The 17,471-nt window shown below is 36.1% G+C and overlaps 2 protein-coding genes across 3 annotated transcripts; both read right to left on the reverse strand.

The window, feature by feature from the left end:
* Window positions 1-2,645: 2,645 nt before the first annotated feature.
* On the reverse strand, window positions 2,646-8,159 carry LOC140146708 (uncharacterized). The gene is made up of 4 exons (XM_072168582.1): window positions 7,982-8,159; window positions 4,877-5,062; window positions 4,545-4,707; window positions 2,646-2,721 (listed from the first exon to the last, which is right to left on the reverse strand). The coding sequence occupies exons 1-4, from the start codon at window positions 8,064-8,066 to the stop codon at window positions 2,652-2,654; spliced, it is 504 nt and encodes a 167-aa protein (XP_072024683.1). The 5' UTR covers window positions 8,067-8,159; the 3' UTR covers window positions 2,646-2,651.
* Window positions 8,160-11,271: 3,112 nt separating this feature from the next.
* Window positions 11,272-16,938, reverse strand: LOC140137412 (uncharacterized). Of its 2 annotated transcripts, none has more exons than XM_072159072.1 (4): window positions 16,725-16,938; window positions 16,068-16,253; window positions 12,650-12,809; window positions 11,272-11,784 (listed from the first exon to the last, which is right to left on the reverse strand). In XM_072159072.1, exons 1-4 carry the CDS (start codon window positions 16,879-16,881, stop codon window positions 11,715-11,717), a joined length of 573 nt encoding a protein of 190 aa, XP_072015173.1. In that variant the 5' UTR covers window positions 16,882-16,938; the 3' UTR covers window positions 11,272-11,714. The 2 variants fall into 2 exon arrangements, with proteins under 2 accessions (XP_072015173.1, XP_072015165.1); XM_072159064.1 differs by having other exon boundaries at window positions 12,650-12,812; window positions 16,725-16,935.
* Window positions 16,939-17,471: the final 533 nt, after the last annotated feature.

A 17,471-nucleotide genomic window follows, 5' to 3' on the forward strand; every position in this document is an offset into this window, starting at 1 on the left:
ACAATAAATACTGTCAAAACGTTCATACCCCACCCCTTAAGCATGATACTGTTAAATTTGACATTAATGACATCCATCCAACAACAACACACACCCCAAAATACGTGTCCACGCGCAGCTTGCTTGGGCATGATAAAAACGTCACTAAACCACTCCATTTGCTAACGTGCAGTGTCTTTCTAAACTTAAGGGTATACGAGGTATTGTTGGTCGAAGCAGCCAAATAAAATCAATTTTCATTATCTGAATTAATATATTATTGAAAAATACCACTTTTGTGTTTTGCAAAAGTTAATTCTACAAATCATATATATACTTTGAAAACTTGCTGAATTTATTGTTGTTAATGAGTTATGTACGTTTTACAAAAGTGTTGTTTCCGCCCTCTTTACAACATAACTCAAGAACCACAGGACCTACAAAAGTATATCTGTAATAGTTGAATTCTTCTACATGCTCGCTATGAATTGAGCAATATGCTGTGAACTACTTTTTTTTTCTGCTGCTTCGACCAACAATACATCGTATACCCTTAAATTATCGCAATATAACAGAATTGCGACAATTCCCGGATTGTGACACAGCGGTGATATTGCGCCGCGACTAATTATACGTAGGTCAGTGTGTGACAAAAACTTGTCTAACCGTCATTTGTCAAAAGTCATAATTGTCCCGTAAAAATTATTTTATGCACATATGCTGAATACAACTGCTGACACATTTTAGAACTAAAAATTTGATTTTTAATTGAATAGTCCCTCAATAATTCAAATATGCAAATGTAATCAAAAACAGAATCATATTTTCACACGATCGCAGGTGTAGAATCCCTGTCGGGGGTCCAGGGGACAGCGCCCGCCAACATGGCCAAAGCTCATGGATTTTAGCTTTTCAAAACCTTAAAAATGTACGATTTTGAGGAAACAAAGTAACAAATTAATGTTTGATTTAGTCTTATTTCAAAAGCTTATTGTTTTTACATTTTTACCAACTAAAAACGAAAGCCAGTTGCCTGTTTTGGGTACCCGACCACTTGCTCCCGGCTTTCTCCTCTACTGACCACATCTTCAATTCCTTACTAAAACTAAAAATATCCCCCGACTAACAAAGGTGTGGGACCCTGTCCCACCCCCTTTATTTGCGCGCGCCACTTACATAGTATAGAGAAACAAACATGGGCGACTGAAGCGTGGGGGGGGGGGGGGGCGAACACGTCCCTCCCCTATTTTTCTAATGGGATACCCCCCTAAAAATCCTAATAGAACAACAAATAAAGCAATATTTTGCAATTATACATCTTCCTTATTCACCTTCATTTTGTACAAAAATAGTCTAAAATTGACATTTTTTTGCGCGCAAATGCCCCAGTAAAACCAGAAGAAAATAATGTGCGCCTCTTAACTGTAATGCTTCCATCGCTACTGGAAACAAAACTACCTTTGCACCAGATCATGTACCAACACCGTATACCCAGTTCATCAGAGATCAATGACACATTTTCAAATGGGGAAAAAGATGTTGGAAGTGGTTTGAAAGAGTCGTCAAGGAGGATACATGTCATGATATATGACATATTTGTCAAGGAGGGCATAATATGTGCGGCTTGAGGAACCTTATATCAGCCGAGGAGGGGGACTTCACCGCAACCTGGCAATAGCTGCCATGAAAAAATGGTCATTCCGTGACGTCACTCCAACTGTGTCACGGTTCAACAGTTCAGCCCGACGATTAGGCCTATCTACGATGAGTCGTGATACTGTAGCCATCAGAAACAATCATTCCAGATAAGCAGTTTAAAATATTTAATTTACTTTTTTATTATGTGAAAGAGATGGTGCAACGGCAAAATACCTATAATGGTCACTCAAGTTTATATATAACCCATATCAATAGAAGCTAAATAAATTACAGATCTTGTGACTGTTGTGTATAATGACACTTAAAAAACACGTTGATTACCACATGTTTTGACCTCCTTTTTGATATAGTTTAAAGACAATTGGCGTTTGATTAGAAGTGCTATAGACCTTTTCCGTAATTGCCCACCTTTCGCCGTAGATGGGGTAAACATCGATGTCACGTGACAAAAAATGTCGAAAGCGAGGGCAAATCTCGCCGTAGATGGGGTAATCGTGACAAAAAATATCGAAAGCGAGGGCAAATTCCATGTATAGGCCTACCCCATCTACGGCGAAAGGATGGCAATTACGGAAAAGGTCTACACAGAACTAACAAACTATATACCGTAGAATTCCATCTACAAGCATGCCTCTAAATGATGTTATTTGTGGCAAACACACTCCACAAAAACAATATTTGGAGTTTGAACAACTATTAATATAGGCTACTGATATAAAATTGGACCGATTGAGCCCATATTTATTGGTCGAGCTATGATTTTTAAATATTTTAAAACTCATAGCGAGACCAATAAATATGGGCGTAAAGCATCCAATTTTATCATTATTATGTGTTGGATCCAATATTTTCACACACTTGGATCCATAAAAACATAATAATGTACAAACATGTATTATTTTAAGACCAATGTATCGTAATGTTTTTTTCGTAGAATGGCTCTCTTTGTTTCGTTTCTTTCGTCAAATTTAGAAGCATATGCTTGTCAGATGGAATTTTACGACCAAATATTTTTATCCTGTCATTTCAGATTTCAGGTATACTTGATATCCTCCTTCGACATGTTTAAGAACCAAAAAGACTCTGAAATATACAAAAGTAGAATATCAACATATTGATTTTGGGATAACTGAGATGAGCGATATTAATTGTAAAGCCACACAATATTTAGAGAATAAAGGTATTGGTTTTAGCCACTGGAGTGCATCTATCGTCTCATATATATAACACGGGCGACATCATTATTTTAAGTAAAACAACGAGGCAAAAATAATGATGTCGCCCGTGTTATATGAGACGATAGATGCGCGACAGCGGCTAAAAACAATACCTTTATTCTCATTCTTAAACACTTCAATTCAAATAGAAATATCATAAGTAATTTTAATCAATTAAATCCTACATTTTACAAGGAACTACCTAGGTCTTAGTCCCGTTGGTGCTATGCGCCTCCAATTGGTTCAAATTGCGAGCACGCGTATCGCGTTGATGCACACGCGCCGACCCGTGTGATATTGTGTCATATCACACAGGTAAGAACCAATGAGATTGCAGGAACGTTCTCAAGTGTTTAAGAATATTCCACATTAAACAGCTGCAAAAGAGTAATAATGACTGAGTGTAAATGTCACCTTGAGCCCATCAATTCGCTGTAGAAGTGACGTAATAAATCCGATTAACTAAATAGATGAAAATAATTGTGACTATATCGCCCGGCACTACAAGCAGGGTTGCACTCATAGATACCAATCTTACAGGTCCGAGTGATCAGCATGATAATTATAGTTCAATACATAGATACCGCGTGAACGTTGTAGTGCAGGGCGATATATTCTAAAATTGTATTCATCTATTGGGACAGCGAATAGTCTTACAATTAGGGTCTGAATCCCCTCAGCCATATATATTTTTAACTGATTGATTTGAAGACCCATTCAGTGATCCCAGCGCAAGTGTGAAAAAATTAAAATTGTTTGTAAATTGCTTAAAAGTGAAGGATAAGTTAGTCAAATTGTCATTTTTGGCATATTTGGCAAAAAAACGAAGAAAACAGCAGTACTGATGAAGTTGAAGCCCCATTCAAATACATGTAGCTAATTTAGATACTGTCAGTATCTACGGTAAATTACAACGTGTAAAATGTCTTATTTTGTCTTAAATACACGGCTTTCGGCTGAACCACTCGCATGCTATGTTAGCACATCTATGACAATGACAATGGTATCAAAATCTGAATTTTGATGATTTTTACGATCGTCCGGATGAGCAGATCACTGAATGGGCCTTTAGTGATAAAAAGTCATTTTGTCTATAACGAAATTAATAAGCTGCAGGTGCGGCATTTAATTTGTATGATAATAGAAAAAGCCACCGAATGAAATTTCTCCTTTTGTTGTGTTTTCTTTCTTTCTTTCTTTCTTTCTTTCTTTCTTTCTTTCTTTCTTTCTTTCTTTCTTTCTTTCTTTCTTTCTTTCTTTCTTTCTTTCTTTCTTTCTTTCTTTCTTTCAATCGTTCTTCTTTCTATCTTTCTTTATTTCTTTCTTTCTTTTTTCTTTCTTTATTTCTTTCGTTCGTTCGTTCGTTCTTTCTTTTTTTTTTATTCTTTCTTTTTTCTTTCTTTCTTTTATTCATTCTCTCTTTTTCTCTCTTTTTCTTTCTTTCTTTCTTTCTTTCTTTTATTCATTCTCTCTTTTTTCTCTCTTTTTCTTTCTTTCTTTCTTTCTTTCTTTCTTTCTTTTTTCTCTTTTCTTTCTTTCTTTCTTTCTTTCTTTCTTTCTTTCTTTCTTTCTTTCTTTCTTTCTTTCTTTCTTTCTTTCTTTCTTTCTTTCTTTCTTTCTTTCTTTCTTTCTTTCTTTCTTTCTTTCTTTCTTTCTTTCTTTCTTTCTTTCAATTAACCAGGTACTCACTTTGAAACTCCAATTTTGTTGTTGTCCTTATCAAAGTAATGCTCTCGAACGAAGACATGCATATAACCACGCCCTAATGTACCAGTGTCGGTCTCTTCGAGAATCTCAACATCCACCGAAGCTTTCCCGGAGTCAAATAATTTCTGATAACCGATCCTGATTTCTAATGCATTAAAAAATTAAAATAACAAATAGATATAATATTATATAATCAATAATTGACTTTAAAAACAGCTGTGATCATATTCAATTGCAAAGACCGTGGCAATTGTAAGATAGTAAGAGAGAGAGAGAGAGAGCATCCGCCTGTGTTTAAATAATGGCCCACTTACCCTCTCTGCCTCGTAGGATCCCTATGTCTTGATGAATATACACGGAATCAGGCGTACTTTTCGCTGCCATCGCTGTTGCATCTTGGAGCTTGTACAGTTCTTCAAATTCATTTTTCAATGCTTTGGTAAATGTTTTTAACCCCTCCCTGGTATAGGGTACGGTTTCGTCTTTCTCCCAGTGATTACCTATACAGAAACGAAATTAAGACAATAATGTAAATTTCAAGAACAACAGTGCAGTATAGGACCAGTGACGTTGATTTCTTTTTGACATTGGGTGGATAGTGGGGGGAAAATTCTTGAAGTACAGGGAATTCAGCATCATTTGGCGACAGTATAAGTTTATGATACAAATGCGCGCGAACAATTGTGCCATATTGAAGCTATGCTATAAAGCCACGATTTCTCCGCGATACGGAAAAACGGAAAAATTCACGGAATTCGGGGTTTGCTCACGGCTATTTGAAAATGCCACAAAATAGCGAAAAACTGTATAAAATGTCTAACTTTTGTGTTGATTTGCAAAATAAAACAAATAAAAGTGATTATTTAGCAGTAATCAACCATTAAACAATCAATTCTAGCATTAATGTTAGGCCTACGATGCAAGATTCTGGCCATACTACAGTAAAAGTAAGACAAAAGACACTTTTAAAACATATTTGTTTTAATATTTCAGTGCTTTATAGTGGAAAACGGCTGTCCAATTTGTAACCATAGTAACACGGATTTTAAACTTTGTAACACGGAGAAATCATGGTTTTAAACTATACAAACTGGTGAAATATGGTGCAAAAATGGAATAAATATGAGGTTGATTTGGTCAAACATACGAGTGTCAACATGGGGGGGTGATTGTATGGACCATCTCCTTGGCAAAATATTGGGGGATCTTCGCATATGATAGGGACTATCCCATGAAATGTTCGCGCCATTGAATAGATCTTCCGTGCAGTGTTGTCAAATGTGTAACCCGCGCGTTCAATTCCGTTTCCATAGCAACGGTTTAAGGGTTGTTGTCATTCTTTACCTACAACTGTTACATTTTAACAAGCTATTTCTTCAAAATAAAAATGGGGTAGAAACATCATATTTGGGTGAAAATGCAATTTTGTTGGCGATTTTGTGCTGTTTTCACCAAAAAAATGTACTTTTTTTTTACATCGGAATTGTTTTTAAATTGACGTAAGCGTGACGAAAATTGTATCAATATATTTGTATTCGAATGCACGTGCAATTTTAAAATTAAATAAAACTCCCAAAACTTTTATATTTTTGTCGTTACTTTGATATTTAACATTTAATTGTTTCATTGATTTTATAATTATATCATAAAATAATATAACGAAACATTATTTTTTCAAAGAGAGTTAAACGTTTCGTTATCAATTCATTGTGAAATTTCAATTGCACGTGCAATATTAAAATGAAATAAAATTTCCTAAGCTTTCGCATTTTTATTGTTACTTTGATATTAAACATTGGATCGTTACATTGATTTTGTTATCATAAAAGTTTAATTATTGATTTTCAATTGGTTGTAAAATGTAAGGATTCGTTATATTATATAATTATTTTCATTAAAGAAATCCATAAATCCTACAAAAGTATTTTGTGCACTTATACCTCAATAATTCAAAAAACAGAATGATATTTTCCTACGATCACACAGCGTGAGTGGAGAAAAGCCAGAGTTCAATTTTCCACTGATGATGTTAAAAAATATCATCACAAACCTTGTATGCAAAAATATAATACAAATTTCAACAAAGACACAGGCAGATGGTTTTCAACCTGACATTCTTTTTCTGGAAGTTCATATACATTTATTCCAAAAGTAAAAATTGGGAAGTTTTGCCAACCCTTCCGTCGATTTTTTTTAATGGTTGGCAGTCCCCTGGCCCTCATGAGGAAGTTCTACAAAATGTTAACATTCAAACCAACAGTGTGCTTTGTGTACAAATCAATAGGGAATCCAATGGAGCAATCTGCAACGTTTGAATCTGTTTGTTCAGTGGGTTTCATCACCAATTTCTTAGAGGCCTTAAATCCGGACTAAAAATTGCAGCTATTGGCTGCTGCCTTTAATTATGACATATAAACATCTCAAAAAAAGTAACTAACCCCCCTTAAATAATGGCCATTATTCAAAAATCTTATTACCAATCTGTAAAATGCGTTGGAAGCAGAATTTATTTCTGCGCATTTTGACACCTCATTTGATACGATAGCCCAGAAAACAACAAAATACCGGTCAATTTAATGTAGTGAGGTCCAGATTTGAAAGTTGCACTTACATACAATTTTTACAATACAAAAACACTCAGATATCATTACACAGATTTCCTTCCATTACACTGAATACAAAATCAATACAATTTACTGCAACTTTCAAATATTGGGTTACATTGATTTAAATGTACGCTGTGACGTCAATATTTAGTCAATTGCTGCAAATGAGGTGTCAAAATGTGCAGAAATAAATTCTGCTTCCAAAGCATTTTACAGATTTGTAACACAGTCACCCGAATGGTCACCCGAATGGTCATTATTTAAGGGGGGTTAGTTACTTTTTTTTAATGGTCATTATTTAAGGGGGGTTAGTTACTTTTTTTTGAGATGTTTATTACTTTGTTTATACATAGGGAAGTTCAAAAACGTCATTTTGCTTTCTACGTGATATTACTCACGTGTCATAATACTTAGGTCCAAAATGAATTTGTTACTATTATTACAATATTCTAAATCAAAAATTGAGTATTCAATATATTCTGTAGTAAATCAATGGGATATGGGATGAGTACTGCCTATACAAATAATTATTGTTAACTCCCGATATAAACAATATATAATTAAGTTTTGGTTAATGGTTCTACTAAGATATAACTTAATTGTGTTTTTAATTGTATTTTGTAATGTGCCTTGAGCAGCTTGTTTTGATGGTATGGTATGCGTTCCATAAAATCTCATTATTCAAATCCCTACTTGAAGATCAAAAATAACAAATCCACCCCAATGTTTCCATTGGACAGTATTAGCGACCAAACCAACACAGTTTTTATAGGACACATTTAACATAATATGAAGGGTAAAAATCCTGCTTACCTTGTACCGTGTATTCTGCATTGCTATGCCATGATTTCACAAAGACCATTGCCAACATTATTACAGCAAATAGAGTGATCTTCATCTTAAACGTGTACTGTTCCTGGTTGTTTTGGAAGAGTGTAAAATGTGATGTCTATATTGATTTCTGCGGATTCAGCGAATGGTTCATTTAACGATTTGGTGAATATTATTTATTACAATCATAATTTGCAACAACAAATCACAGATGGATGCCTAATAATGAACAGGTTCCGATTGGTCAACTAATACTTGCACATACAGCCCGTCTCCCAAATACTAATGAAATTTGATTAGGACTCGGTGCAGAATCCTACCGACTAAGTCAACGTCGTTTCGGAGCATTTCGATGGCTCTGCTGCGTCTTGCATATTCAAGACGCAGCGAGCGGTTGAATTGATATAGTGTAGCCATATCACTAGTTGCGTCATCGCGAGCAATTTTGGGCATCGACTTCGCAACATCTTGCCATTTGTCTTGATCTGTGATTTGCCGTTTATTATCCGAAACCTTTGTACTTATGCTATATCGTCTTGAGTCAGCGTCTTGGGTTCCGGGCATTCGACGAGTTAGTTGGCGAGCTTTTGCACCGGGTCCAGAATCTAAGGAAGTTGAGGAAATGTATTCTGAACACAATTAATATTTACCAACAGTTCCAGGAATTTTTTCATCCTTATCAGCTTATCTATTTAGTCTTCCAACTATTATTTTAGATGCTTATTGTTATGTATGTTGTGATTATAAAACAACACATCTGTCAAATACAGTGGAGTAGTGCCAAAGGAAGCCTGTTTCCTGGAGAAAGAGTGATTGGAGAAAGCAGCGCAAGTAGATACGTGTTTGGAGAAAGCAGCGAAAGGGGGTAAGCATATTTTGGAGAAAGCAGCGCAAGGAGATAATTGTTTGGACAAAGCAACGCCATTTTTGTGTGAGGATTTTATTCGCAAGGATATTTATAAATGCAAGTGTACAATGGACTTCGTTGATTTTCGCAGGACAAGTGAATAAGGATATATACATCAGCCGTCCAGAACATTGCAAGAACTCTATGTTACCATCAAGAAGAAGAATGCTGGCTTAGTGCTGATTAGTTTAAGGAGTAATTATATTTGATTATTTTGTATGTGCAATTGTTGTCATATATTGTACCAATCATATCTTACTTTCAATTTAAGACTCAGATTTTGTTAGCTTAATGAAACAGTGTTGTGCATCCGTGTGAATTTGGGTAAAAGGTGATTTTGGTCTTGAGTCGGTACGACTCGTAACAAAGTATACAAAATAATTGTTTAAATTTCGCAGTGCAATATTCACGAGCAGAGAAATCGAATAAATCAATCTACATTTGAAAGCGTTGTGTAGATGTTCGAATAATCCTTGGATTATTTTCTTGTGAAAAATCATAGACCATCGAAATATTTCCTCCCAAGATTTCAAAAGAAGAGACACTCGATCGATGTACACATCTAATTCATATGCATATCGCATACGGGATAAATCATTGAAGCTATACGACTTCCGATAAAATAGGTAGTTGACTTTTATTCCAAGTTATTTATTGCGCGAAAAATTGGCAAAGGGAGAAATAGGGAGAGCGGGCGCGGAGGTATATGTGTCAATGAATTGGTTGATGCCAAATCAATTGGGCATCAAAGGAACAAAGCATTACGTAATGTACTTTTTCCCCATGTTATTGGCTTTATTAATGTGTACACTACAAACAAAAAGTGTTTTAAAAAAGACAAGGCGTGGAATTTGAAGGTCGTGTCAAAGTGCAGGTCCTGGTCATCGTTGTCTTCCATGTATAATTATTTATATTATTGGTCAATAAAAAATCCTTAGTTTATTTTATGTTATAATGTTGTAATGAAATTACCAAAAGTCATGTCAAAGACATCATTAACGTGTTATTATCTACAAATTTATAGGTTAATAAAAGATATAGTGGAGTTATTTTCAACATACAATATATAGCTTCTATGGGAATTAAACCACAAAATTTAATTAAACCTAAAAAATTAAAAACTTTGACCAAACAGAAAACAATGTATTTTGACACATCTCACCATCATTTGACGCAAGTCAGACGCAACTCCCTAATTGTTACTCTATAAGACATGGGGTCTAAAACACTTGCAAAACATTCTGCAGGGATGCCGGCTTATGTTCCAGTTCAATCAAAGAAACTAGTTGTTGAGCCACGGCCGTCGCTACAGGGGGTATGGGGATGTGACACCCCCCTACACAATTTTTGTCGGCAAAAATTGACTGTTGTCGTCAAAATCATGCGATTGTCGGCAAATGTAGTGAATTAATGTTTTATGAAATTTTGCTGTTGTTATGTAATAGACCTATTGTTAATGTTCTAGTAGCTACTAATTAAAAAAATGACCCTTACGACTCCTACTTCCCCCCCACTTTTTAGATTCTTGAGCGCCGTCCTGTCTAAAAAAAAGGGTATACAATTCACAAAATATTTCCGTCGGCAAAACATTCTGTACACACCCCGAATCATATTGGTCTAGCGACGCCACACACCGACATCGCCTGGCTAATAATTACTTGGTACAGCAGAGATACTAAAATCAATACCCGGGATCGATATACACGTGAATGTGCTATGCACGATTTTATATTCAGACGATAAATCTTTGGATATCGGGGTAGAAAATGATGAATATCTCCCGTATTTTTTTTTATTCTAAAGAAGCCATATTTTGTTCCTTGCACTTGAATATATGTGTTGAACGGATATGATAATCGTTAGCTTGTGTCTTGAGAAAGAACCGTGCGTCTTGAACTCAAAAACTGACAAAAATTCTGATTTTATATGTGCCGAACTATAGCGCAGCGTAGGCTAGCTGTATTCACTCGTGGAGGCAGTCTAAAAGCAGATTGGCGTATACATGCTCACCCACACACAGATCTATCAGTTACAAGGCTATTGTCAGTAGCCTTTGTCGGATGTCCTCGGCTCATTATGCGTCTCAAGACTATTAAACAGGTCGGAACAAAATGGCCATGCGTGGCTGTGGATTCAACCTACCATGGCGATTTCTGCCATGAAGATATCGGGGCGATGACACTGTGCGCCACTGACTAGCTCCCCGCGAAAAAAAATGTATTGAAGCAAAAGAGCAAGTTGTTGCACCCAATGTTTCGTGCAGTAAATAATCTGTTATCGTTGACGGAAACCGGCTGTAGCCCAATGTATGATAAGCAATGAATCACATATAATGTACCATTATACGTGAGTATAACTACTGATTTTTCAGGCACAGGGTGTCAGTCCTTTAATTATGGCCTCCCTCGACTTTTCCCGTGAACTGATTAACATCATACTTGCGAGCACAATGGCACCCTCTCTGCCTGAACCTCCGTTCTACAGGTACCTGCGTAAGGAGTCCGTTTCTTACATTAGACATGTAACAAGTAAGTTAGAACTATGATTACAAAATATGGTGAAAATTGTTACCGGGTAATTATCTAATATTTTATTTAGTACAACTCAGCATACTATAATGCAGGGTTAATTCAATTCCATATTATTCACTTACATGATTTAATAATGTAATATAAGAACAATAGAAGGAAACCTCGTATAGCAAAGCAATTTGACTGCTTTATGAGCTTTTATGAACTACTGTAGTTTTAATGATATTAAAGGTGATATATTGTAATACTGAAAAGCATGGAAATATTGGCGTAATATTTATTCTGTGATTTCAGCTTTCAGATATGTTTCATATCCACCGTCCACGTGCTTTAGAATAGTAAGGATTCTGAAAAATACAATCAAAGAAAAGATTGTTAGTTCCACGATAATTTCCAGTGATACCACTGCCAAGGTAAATCTAATTTTTTTATTTGAATTTTGTGGCACGCCAAAGAAGACTTAAGTCGTTTACCCTCATTGACTGGTATAATTAATATGATCTGACAAAAATCACCAAAGCATTCATCGATGAATAGTTTACATAGGCCTATATCTTACAAGAATTGCAGGAAAGTGCGTATTTCGCTGGTCACAATATCGAATCGTGCGAGTAAAGTTATTCACGGAGAGCGAACAAGCACACGATGTGTGGTGTAAAAGCATTGACGCCACCCGAACTTAAAAAGCAAACCAATGTAATAGTTGGTTTCCTCAATCAACCAGAATGCTGGGCTTATCACACGTCCACACCCACCCCCTCATACATGTACGGACCCGCAAACGATGACCTACACATAATCCTATCTAACCGAGGACCATTTACACCAGAGGCTAAGCTCCAAACCGTGGACCCACTTGACTTTTGGTACCCAAACCATTACCTGATTTTACACCGGTAAATGGGGACATGGTAGAGAGATTGAGATTTCCAAACGTAGCATCGAACGTACGTGGAATCTATTCAAAATCCCGTCACAGGACAGTGATTTTGAATAGATTTCACGTACGTTCGATACGTACGTTTGGAAATCGCAATATCTTTGGTATTGTGCTGTTTGCCTTTAATACTCTCGGTTGCCGGTGTCTTAGGTTACTCTGCTATTTTCTGGTATGCGTTCTTATTTGCAGGTCTACACCAGAGCCATCCCAGACACCCCTACCTCAACCCTCTACAAACAACTCAGCCCCATCTTCACATTTTAGACACTTACTTAGACACACCCATGCTGTTGTGGTCTTTGTCAAAGAAATGCATAACGTTAATGAATTGCATGTATCCAGTTCCCAGCATGCCAACATCGGTCTCTTCGAGAATCTCCAGCTCCACGCTATCAATCCCGGAATCAAAGACCTCTTGATATGCCTCTCGAACTTCTAATAATAATAATAATAATAATAATAATAATAATATAAAAATGATAATAATAATACTACTAATACTACTACTACTACTACTACTACTACTACTACTACTACTACTACTACTACTACTACTACTACTAATAATAATAATAATAATAATAATAACAATAACAACAACAACAACAACAACAACAACAACAATATCAACAACAACGACAACAACAACAACAACAACAACACCAACACCAACACCAACACTAACACTAACACTAATACTAATACTACTACTAATAATAAAGTGGTTTAAGGTTAAATACAATTGATTTTCAAGGCTTGATTCCAGAGGGGCGTAAGTTAATAATGGAAACAGCCATGCAGAAAAGAATGAACTCACGCGTACAATAGTGTATCAATCTGAACTATAGGGCCACGGACAAACCGCGGCTCGTGAGTCATCCTATATGTTGCAGGGATAGGGAAGGGGCGACCATGATAGGACTATATGGGATGATGGGGGGGCGGGATTGTGGGCAGCCGTTTTCGGCAATTTTCCTTTGGATTTTCTAAATTTTCAATTTTTAAAATTATCTTGGATGATATCTGTCGTGAAATAAATTAATGCTTCTATAGGCTATAATAGGCCTAGTATGCCTATTTATACCCTGATTATGCAATATATAGGCCTACAACAATAACTACAACAACAGTAACAAAACCAACAACCAATATTTTGTTAATCTAATTTGTAAAATATATTCATAGGCCGCGCCTATTAGACTAGTATAGCCTAAAAATTCCTGAATTATATAATGAAAAAAAAAACCGGGCAAAAACAATCAATCGCTGCAGTCAGAAAGAAAGAAACGAACAAGAAAAAAAGAAAAAAGTGAGAGAAAAATAAAATAAAATAAATGGAATGGACCACATTCGAAGGGACTCGAACACGTACCAAAGTTTTCCAGGTCAAAACTCTAGTATTATAGTCGAACGAGAGTTCGGCGCGCTAACCGATTGAGCTACTGAGTGTCCTGTGAAATCGATTGATCTCAAACTGACTATATGGAATAGTGCATACCAGGCTCTTATGATAAACAATCTCATCACCGCTGTAAATGTCGGAGGTATCGATGGCGAAAAACCTCGATTTTTGCAAAAGTAGCTTAAATTTGGAGTGAAATTCAAATGGTAAAGGAATCGACATACTTTTGAGAAATAATGTAGGCAGTTAGAAATCAAAATTAACGTTCCACAATCCAGATATCGATAATGTAACATAACAGTGTTTTGTGGTACAAGATTCTCGAAAATTGTTCCCAAAAACGGGCTAATAAAATTTAATCGGTACTGTATTTGGTTCTTCCCCATGGCAACATTATTTCTTTGTTCGATTTGTAGTACAATACAAAAAAGGAGAAAACAATCACTCGGCGTGGTTTTATACGGAGCGAATATTTGAAAAAAACTGCATGGAACGTGTTTTTGATCTTGTGAACATGGTGCGTAAAAATGATTTAAACGAAGGATTTTCAAACGGATTCTAAAAATTTGTATAAACACACAAAAATAATGTTAAGATACATCCATGCACCAACATTTGACTCACTGCGATATTTGATTGCTGAGAAAACGCGGTTTTAGAGAACAACTTTATACGTCTTTTATACGTTTTTTATACGTTTTTCGTGTAACCTTAAGGGAAGTGATAAAAAATGCACTCTGTTGCGAAATACTATTCTTACTCATAAATCTAATGATTATTGTTAGAATTGTCTTATTTTATTGTTGTATTACAATGGTTGGTAGAATTTTGATTTAAAATTGACCTTTTAGAACGCGTAAAAGTTAATAATATTACCCCCTATCGACATCAAATATTTCCCTTTAATTACTCGGTGTTTGCTTGCTTCATTACTTGCTTTGTTTGCCAGCCTGGCCCTAACATCATTGTTAACAACATTACTGTTTATCTTTGTAAAAGCTTTCTGATGGTATTTAATGTATATTGTGATATATTGGATATTCACATGCGATTGCAGAATTTAAAATCTAAGGTAAGCATGCTTGCTTACTTGCTTGCTTATTTCGTGTGGTTTTTCCGAACCACGACAACTTTCCATATCCTCCTGTCCTGCATCGCCGTGTCTTGTTTGAGTACGTCTACATTATGTAAGGGGTGGTCTACCAGGGTTTCTTGTTCCATGTTTTGGTGTTCAGTTCATCAGGTTGGCGACAGTTTCACACTTACTCCTGAAGCAGCGCCCAGCGAAGCGTGTTTTCCTTTCTCTGATCTTCTCTGAGAGTCTTGGAAGGTCTCCATACAGCTCTTTGTTGCTTATGTACTGCTTATACAATGGATGCTGTACACGGTCCTAAGCATTCGGGTGTAACAGCTCTTCAGATAGATTTGGAGATATGGTCCAGGCTTCATATCCATATGTTAACACAGACTCTACTGTTGCACTGAAGACCCACAGTTTGAATGTATTTGGTAGAACAGACTTCCAGATCTTGTTTAGGCTGTTGCATCCCCTCCAAGGCAAGCATACTAAACATGGTAAGTACTGGTAGTACGTTTCACGATATGTAAGTGCCTCCATGGTCTAGTGGTGAGTGTAGAAGGTTTGTAATCTGCAGGCCGAGTTCAATTCCCAAAGAAGGTAAATGGTTTTTGTCATCATGATTACCAGGTAAGAGGATTTTCGTCAATTAATATATCAGTTTCAAAACACAAAACTATGAAAATAAATCCCACTAAACAAGATAAACGTCCACATTTGTCTCTTCTTTTACCAGTAACGTGTTTTGCAGCACGCTGGTCAAGCAAGCTAGTCAAGCAGCTGTCTGACTAGCTTAGAACTGCTTGACTAACGTTAGGTTAGTCAAAATGAACACCATCTGGACTAACTTGAAGTTAGTCATAAACTAGTCGAGCGACTAGGCTAAGCTAGTCAAGCAGGCTTGACTAATGTCCAAGCTTGTCAGGCAACTTTAGTCAAGCTTGCTCGACTAACGTGCAAGTTAGTCGAGCAAGTTAGTCAAGTTGGTCAAGCATTGCTTGACTAGCCTTACGTTAGGGAAGATGGGTACCATCGGGACTAACATTACGTTAGTCAAGTTGACCAATATAAGTTTTCAGTGTAATGATCTTTTCAGATTCGTTTGTAAATATTAGATGTTTTGGTGTAAATTTTTTTTATTTCTACTTGTTTTACTTTGATTTTACCAACCACGTACTAGGCAACATAAACAAAACCATGTCCAACTTACCCTCTCTCCCACGTAGGATCCCTATGTCTTCACGAATATACACACAATCATTTGTGTACTTCTCTGCCATCAATGCAGCATCGTGAAGCTTAAAGAGATTTTCAAATTCACTTTTCACTATATCAGTAAACAGCTTTATATCTTCCTTGCCATTAGGCAGTGTTCCGTCTTTCCACCAATGATTACCTATAATATTCAAAACAATGAGGTAGAATCAAAGAGTACCGACTCCGCCATGTTTATGTGTCGCTTATGCAATATAAACAAAATAGTCGGCTACATTGTATATTATTAGGGAGGAGCGGGCACACTGTTAAAGGTTTTTGCATTTGGTGCGAGAGGTCCCAGGGTCAATTCCCCGCATGAACAAACAAAATCTTATTCCGCTCTCTACGAGGCTCATCTGGTAAAGGCGAGGTAGATGACCGATGATACAAATACCTCGTTGCAGTCGGTCCCGATCAGGCTAATAGGTCAGATTGTATGCCACACTCCTATAAAAAATGCCCCGACCAGCTATCTCCCTTCACCATGTCGTTGTACCTGGCCGAAGTCTCGTCAGCGTTATCGCCTAGAGTTCAGCTGTTAATACCTAGATATGCTTGACATCACACACAAATCGATTAAGAATTGAAAAGAAAGAAAACACAGTCCTACCTTGTGCAGTGTACTTTGCATTGACATTGCAAGATTTCAAGATTGCAGGCAGAATTATTAGGGCAAATAGTGTGATCTTCATCATAAACAAGTGTTGTTCTTGACTGATTGGGAAAAGTATACAATATGACGACCATACAGGTGCATGCCGATTCATTGAAAGCTTCACTTAGAACTGTATGCAATTGACAGATGTTATAAACTCAAAAGATTGCCTAATTATGTATGTAAATAAAAATCTACCAAGATTCCAGAAGGCTTGTGGCTCATCTAACTACCTTAACATTTTCATGCATGGTGGACATCATGATGTGATTTATGACGAAAGTAAAATAATAATAATAATAATAATAATAATAATAATAATAATAATAATAATAATAATAATAATAATAATAATAATAATAATAATAATAATAATAATAATAATAATAATAATAATAATAATAATAATAATAACTATGGCTGGTAGTACACATTAATTGAAAATATTTCGTTTTAAACATGTTGGCATCTTGATGATGTCTTTGCACTTCAAATCGATGTATTTCCGGAGAAATCTTGGGGAAAAAACTACAACCCTGGCGGAAATTCGCTGCCACACCAGCACGTGCCACACAATCGCCAGAGCTAAATATGTGACAGTTCCGCATTATCTTTGTATAATATTTGTAAATTCACATTCAGTTTACACTCTCCCCTCCCCTCCCCCATTTTTGCAGTGCTAATTATTCACACTTACGTTGA

Source organism: Amphiura filiformis, chromosome 2, assembly GCF_039555335.1.
Source record: "Amphiura filiformis chromosome 2, Afil_fr2py, whole genome shotgun sequence".
In the NCBI taxonomy this organism is placed as follows: domain Eukaryota; kingdom Metazoa; phylum Echinodermata; class Ophiuroidea; order Amphilepidida; family Amphiuridae; genus Amphiura; species Amphiura filiformis.

Bases quoted from the DNA above. Each gene is read 5' to 3' on its own strand.
- LOC140137412 (XM_072159064.1), bottom strand. From the start codon at position 16,881: ATGAATCGGCATGCACCTGTATGGTCGTCATATTGTATACTTTTCCCA. The intron at 16,254-16,724 runs GTAGGACTGTGT...TGAATATTATAG, and splicing joins TGCAAAGTACACTGCACAAG to GTAATCATTGGTGGAAAGAC. The intron at 12,813-16,067 runs GTAAGTTGGACA...TATTATTATTAG, and splicing joins GATCCTACGTGGGAGAGAGG to AAGTTCGAGAGGCATATCAA.
- LOC140146708 (XM_072168582.1), bottom strand. From the start codon at position 8,066: ATGAAGATCACTCTATTTGCTGTAATAATGTTGGCAATGGTCTTTGTG. The intron at 5,063-7,981 runs GTAAGCAGGATT...GTTTCTGTATAG, and splicing joins TGCAGAATACACGGTACAAG to GTAATCACTGGGAGAAAGAC. The intron at 4,708-4,876 runs GTAAGTGGGCCA...TTAATGCATTAG, and splicing joins GATCCTACGAGGCAGAGAGG to AAATCAGGATCGGTTATCAG.